General features: G+C 41.6%; 1 protein-coding gene across 1 annotated transcript; it reads left to right on the forward strand.

Annotated features, from left to right (window-relative positions):
- The first annotated feature begins 4,559 nt into the window (after positions 1–4,559).
- Positions 4,560–5,318, forward strand: CUNH21orf140 (chromosome unknown C21orf140 homolog). The gene has a single exon (XM_007941264.1). It carries the CDS (start codon positions 4,560–4,562, stop codon positions 5,316–5,318), a length of 759 nt encoding a protein of 252 aa, XP_007939455.1.
- Positions 5,319–6,516: the final 1,198 nt, after the last annotated feature.

A 6,516-nucleotide genomic window follows, 5' to 3' on the forward strand; every position in this document is an offset into this window, starting at 1 on the left:
ATAGGCATATGAGTTGAACATTTACCTGAGGTAGATACACTCCTTGGAGAGAACAATCATTGAGAAAGAAGGGCTGCCTATGCACAGGGAGACAGCTTAGGGGGCAGGAGTCCATGGAGGGATGGACACTGGGAAGAGGTAACTATGTGGAGGAAGTGGGAGGGGAGCTGTTGCATTGTGGTGAACTATGGTCAATGTCATGAGACAAAGTATATATAAACTGCTATATGGAAAGTGAATTTGCTCTGTAAATTTTCACCCAAATCACAATAATAAAAAAATTAAAAAAGGAAAATAAAAAAAGAAAATCCTATGGAGCAGTTCTACTGTGACACACTTGGGGTCACCATAAATTGGAATTGAGTTGATGACAGCTGATTTGGTTTGGTTTGGTTTAGTTAGTTCCTCTGGAATGGGCATGGGCTTCATGTTTGCTGCAGTCTGTGTAGCTCACTCTTTCCTGAGATCCCATATTACACTTGCCACACCAAATGTTTTTTTTTTGGTTTTTTTTTTTTTCACTGTGATTTGGGTGAAAATTTACAGAGCAAATTGGTTTTCCATTCAACAATCATATACATTTTGTTTTGTGACATTCATTGTAATCCCAACGTAGAAGTGCTCTTCCCACTTCCCTCCTGTGTTTACCATTTCCCTTCTTCATCCTTCTTTCTTATCCCCTCCTGCCTTCTTACCTTTATCCCTAGGCATATGCTGCCTTTTTGATCTCATATGGTTGATTATTCTAATGAGTGCATACTTTCCTGGAATTATTGTTTATCAAATAGGCCTATCTTTTGGCTGAAAGTTGAGCCATGGAGGTGAGTTCAGTTCTTGAATTGAAGAGTGTCTAAGGTCTGTAGGGGAGCTCTGGTGGCATAGTGCCTAAGGCATTTGACTGCTAACCAGAAGGCTGGAGGTTCAAACCTACCAGCCACTCCTCAGAAGGAAGGTTGGGCAATCTACTTCTGTAGAGATACTGCCTCGGAAACCCAAGCAGGGGCTGCCATGAGTCAGAAATGATTCAACGGCAGTGAGTTTGGTTTGGTTTAAGGTCCATAGTCTTGGGGGTTCCCCCAGTTTCTACCAGACCAATAAGCCTGGTCTTTTTTATGATTTTAAGTTTTTTTCCACATTTTTCTCCTACTCTATCCAGGACCTCCTACTGTGACCCCTTTCAGAGCAGTCAGCAGTGGTGGCTGGGCACCGTTGTTAGTTCTTCTTGTCTCAGGGCTGCAGAGGCTGGGATTTGTGTGGTCCATTAGTCCTTTGGACTGATTGTTTCCTTGTGTCTTTTATTTTCTTCATTGCTCTTTGCTCTGGATGGGGAGAAACCAATAGTTGCACCTTAGATGGCCTCTCACAAGCTTTTAAGACTCCAGATGCTACTCCCCATCCATGTAGAACATTTTCTTTGTGGACTATCATATGCCAATTGAATCTTGTTGTATCCCAAGACTATGGTCCAGAGCACCATGCCCAGCAACTCATTCCCTCAGGGTATTTGGTTATGGCTAAGAAGTTTTCATAATTTTGCCCCCTGTATGCTCTACTATATTCATGGATGTATTAGCAGCAAATGTAAATACATTAGAACTATCCTCTGTCAAACCTATATATATTCATGGTTGTAGTCCCATTTGCTTTCCCACATCTGTTCAACTTCAGTATCTATCTGTGTATCCACTCACAGATAATTGTTATTATTGTAATTGCAGGATTGTGTAAATAATAATATTTATCTTTGTTGTCTTTAACTCTTGTGCTCCTCCTAGTGTCTTCCCTTGCCTTGATCATTTTGTGCTAACCTCTCTTATTGTATGTTGTCTTATCCTTCACTCAAGTTAATATGTTCTATTCTGTAGATGTCAGGGATTTCATTTTACTTGGTTCCACCATCAATACCAATGGAAGCAGTAGTCAAGAAATCAGATGATTTATTGCACTGGGCATACCTGCTGCTAAAGACCTCTTTAGTGTTAAAGAGCAAAAATGTCAATTTGAAGACTAAGTATACCTGACCCAAGCCATGGTATTATCAGTAGTCTCATAGACAAATGAAAGCTGGACAATGGATAAGGAAGACTGAAGAAGAATTGATGCTGTTGGTGAAGAATATTGAAAATATCATGGACTGCCAGAAGAATGAACAAATCTGTCTTGGAAGAAATACAGCCAGAATGCTCCTTAGAAATGAGAACAGCCAGACTTTGTCTCTCGTACTTTGGTCTTGTTGTCAGAAGGGACTAGACCCTGGTGAAGGATATCATGCTTGGTAAAGTAGAGAGTCAGAGAAAAAGGGGAACAACCTCAATGAAATGGATTGACACGGTGGCTACAATGAAGTGCTCAAGTATGACAAGGATTGTGAGTATGGTGCAGGACTGGGCAGGGTTTCATTCTGTTGTACAAAGGATCACCATGAGTTGGACCTAATTTGATGGCATCTAGCAACAACAAATCCATCCTCTGGTTAGTGATATACCCTCCCTTCTCTTCCCACCCCCGGTAATCTTCAGAGAATGATTCTTTCAGTGTATAAACATTTTCTTGACTTTTTACAGTAGTGGTCTCATACAATATTTGTCCTTCTGTAATTGACTACTTTCACTCAGTATGATGTCCTCAGGTTCATCTGTGTTATTTCTCAGATTCATCGTTATTCTCTAACATTGTGTGGTATTCCATTGTGTGTATTTATCATGCCACACCAAGTCTTGAGGAAGGTCAATAACCCCTAGAAGATTTATCTCAGCTGAAATGCAAGCTCCCTCACACTATTATTATCCATCTAATTTCACACTGGGATCCACTCCATTTCCTTCTCAGGGAGGCTACAAGTTACACAGTCTCCTGTGGGCCCGCTTCAAGGGCTTCCCTATCAGGGCTTCACACGATTTATTCTGAGAATATTCCACCCCAGATACACTGAACTATAATCTACCTTCTAACAAGATTCCTATTCTGGGGTGGAAATGGAAATTCTCAGCAAGAGGTCAAACCAGAATGAACAGGTTTTAAGCCCTGTTCCTACACCTTACTGTCCTTGTATTGAGACCATTCGTGAACTCTTCTCTCTCACAAGATGGTGCCTTCCTTTATGGACTTTTTTCAAAGATTTACACAGACCCTAGGATCAAGGAGGCTCTTAAGATTTATTGATGAAATAGAGAAAGATAAAAGACAAACAGAGAAGGAGAGAAGGCAGGGAAGGACGTTTTCCATTTTTGCCACTGTGAGGACAATTTATTTTGCTTCAACATTGGCTTCATCTTGATTTTTTTATTTTCCACTCCCACCACTTTTCCTTTTCTCCTCAGAGTCACAGCCAAACTCTTGGCATATTCACCCTTCTAGCCAGCCTCTCTCAATAATAACAGCAGCCATTCTTTAAGCTCTGTGCCAGCAGATTATGTATTCTACCTTATTCATCCTCACTGGATGGAGAATGTCCATAAAGATATTCTCCCCCATTGTACAGCCAAGGAAGCTGAAGTTGGTGAGGGGTGGAATTAAGACTTGTTCCTCCACCTTGTTGTTGATGTTGTTGTTAAGTGCCCTCGATTCAGCTCCAACTCAACAGGATGAAACACTGCCCAGTCTATGCCATACTCACAGTCGTTGCTGTGCTGGAGCCCATTGTTGCAAACAAATGTCAATCTGTCTCCCTGAGGGTCTTCCCCTTTTTCTCTCATCCTCTAACTTACCAAGCATGATATCCTTCTCCAGGGACTGGTCCCTTCTGACAACATGACCAAAGTACGAGAGACAAAATCTGGCCATTCTCATTTCTAAGGAGCATTCTGGCTGTACTTCTTCCAAGATAGATTTGTTCATTCTTCTGGCAGTCCATAGTATTTTCAATATCTTTCACCAGCACCACAATTTAAATGCATTAATTCTTCTTTTCTTCCTTATTCATTGTCCAGCTTTCACATGCATATGAGGCTATTGAAAACATCATGGCTTGGATCCTTAGTTTTTAAAGTGAGATCTTTGCTCTTTAACACTTTAAAGAGGTCTTTTGCAGCAGATTTGCTTAATCCAATATGTCATTTGATTTCTTGATTCCCCTTCCAACACCTGGAAAATCCTCTCCGGATGGCAAAAGTGGCAGGCAGCTGGCACATAGTTCATGCATACACAGACACACACCATACGTATATCCTGACCTACCTGGACCTGTCATGACTGTGCTCCTGATGCCTAGTGTGTAGTAGGTGCCCAGTAAATATTTTTTAATGGGTGAATGGATGTAAATATTCCTCTCCATATTAAGGAACCAAATAGAAAGAGATCAGAAACATGACTCATTACTTTTCAAAGACTGCTTGCTTACCTCTGTCTTTTACCTATTGCAGAAGTGATGGCCAAGTAGCCTTGTCTATGTGTAGCGCTGAAGTTGTTCTGAGCATATGTTCCATTATGCTTTGAAATCTGAGTGTAACTATGGGCCTGGCCCAGCTGCAAGAAAGCCCTTTATGAGGTCATCAACCTACACTTGCCAGATCTCCACAGATGTAGACATGCACTCTTTTAAAAACACTTGAGGAGCCATGATGTTTCACTTTGCAAACCCTCTTTTAAGAAACATCATTATCAGAAGAAATCAATTTGATAGCATCAAGAGGAAGCAATGCCTCCAATATTTGAAAACTCTGAGAAACCTGCAATATGATGGGTTCAAGACTGTATTTTTGGGAGAAACAAATATCCCTGAAAGTCTTGTAACTGGGGAAGATTTTGGTGATGGATATTCCATGCAAAATCCAATTTGGTGTATTGTGCATGCTGGTGGTAGTCAAGGATGGGTGCCTTGGAAATACCGGCTGTTCCTACGAGATGAGTTATGTATCAAGCAAGAAGACAGCCTCTTCTTTGAGTTCTGTGATGTGGTGAAGAAGGCCTATGGGAAGTGTGCCATTGTGGTCAAAGAGAAAAGACAGCAGGATGAGATAAGGCCAGAGGAAGACAAAGAGTCAAAGGACCAGTCCCATGCCCCATCAGTCATTAACCTAACAAGCATTGTGTGTTGCCCAGAGGTGGCCAAGTCCTGTGGCCACGAGCTGCTTTCTCTGCCTTTCCTTTACAGTTACCTGAACCCTTTAGACTCAGCCTGGTCTTCTCTGAAATGGTTTATCATCAATAACAGAAAAGAGTTTTCTTTGCAGTCTATTGACAGTAACTATTCTTACCAGTATATACTTCTCAGTGACTTGATTAGCAAAGGGATTGAAAGGATAAGCCCAGGCAAGTGGAAAACAATAACTAACAAAGTGCGAAGATGGGAAAACTACTATCTTGGTAAATTTTCTTAAGGGTATTTCCTCCAACCGCTAGTGAGCCTCTGCTCTGTGTCCGGTCTTTGCCAACTCTGTTGAGCTAGAGTTCAGACCACTTCAGCCAAAGATACTTCAGCGATGACCTCACATGGATATTGTGCAGATTAAGAGGTTTCTAAAGATGTTGGCAAAATGCTTTGAGTTTACTGGAGTGGTCATTAAAGCATCTCAGTAAATTAGGGGTCTGAACGCTCATCTTGTTAAGCCCACTTTGAGGGCTGTGTCAATGGGAAAATTAGGGCTGATCTAGCTCAAATGAGGATGGTGATGGGGGTGTGCTAAAGAGCATATTATGGATTGAATTATGTCCCCCCCCCCAAAAAAAAAAATATGTGTTGAAATCCTAACCCTTGTATCTGTAACAACAATCCTATTTGGAAATAGGATTTTCATTTGTTATGTTGATGAAGTCATACCAGAGTAGGATGGGTCCTAAATCTAATTACTTCTGAGTTATAAAAAGAGCAGAATAGACACAGAAACAGACACAGGGGAAATACATATGTCTAGGAACACCAAAGAACACCAAGGAGCTACCAGGTCTACTGACAAGGAAAGACCTCCCCCTAGAGCTGTACCTTGAATCTAACTTCTAGCCAGCTAAACTCTGAGAAAATGAATTCAGTTCTGTACAGTCACCCACTTGTGATATTTGTGTTACAGCAGCACTAAGTAACTAAGACAGAGCATGTAATCAAAATTTAGGTCTGAAAATAATCCAAACTTCCCATCAAGTAAAAAGTGAAAGTTAAGTAGAGTACAGTGGTAGTTAACTTTGTGTGTCAACTTGGTTGGGCCTGGTTGAGAGGCTGGGCAGCTGGATGATGAAACTGGTAATCAACTCCATGGTGGAATCTACTGTAAGCAGCTGAGTAGCTGCCTTAGGGATGCGGTATGCTTCCTGTATACAAGAAAAAGCCTTGGGGGAATGGTCTCTGACTTTATGGCATGCTTAAGCCCTGCATGTAGCCATGTCTTTGTTCAGCAGCCTGCCATGCTCGGCCAACCTCTGGATTTTCAATGGACTTGAATTAATGGCCTGCTGTGTGGTGTAGTATGGTAATATTGGGACAGTGCCTCCTTACTTGTCAACCTTGGACTTGTCAGCCTCAGCAGCCAGCAGCTGAGTGAAAAAAAAATAGCCTCTAGCTCCAGTGGGCCAGGAGCAGGAGGC

The sequence above is a fragment of the Orycteropus afer genome, unplaced genomic scaffold (assembly GCF_000298275.1).
Source record: "Orycteropus afer afer isolate SDZICR_OR568_19922 unplaced genomic scaffold, OryAfe1.0 scaffold00078, whole genome shotgun sequence".
Classification (NCBI taxonomy): Eukaryota; Metazoa; Chordata; class Mammalia; order Tubulidentata; family Orycteropodidae; genus Orycteropus; species Orycteropus afer.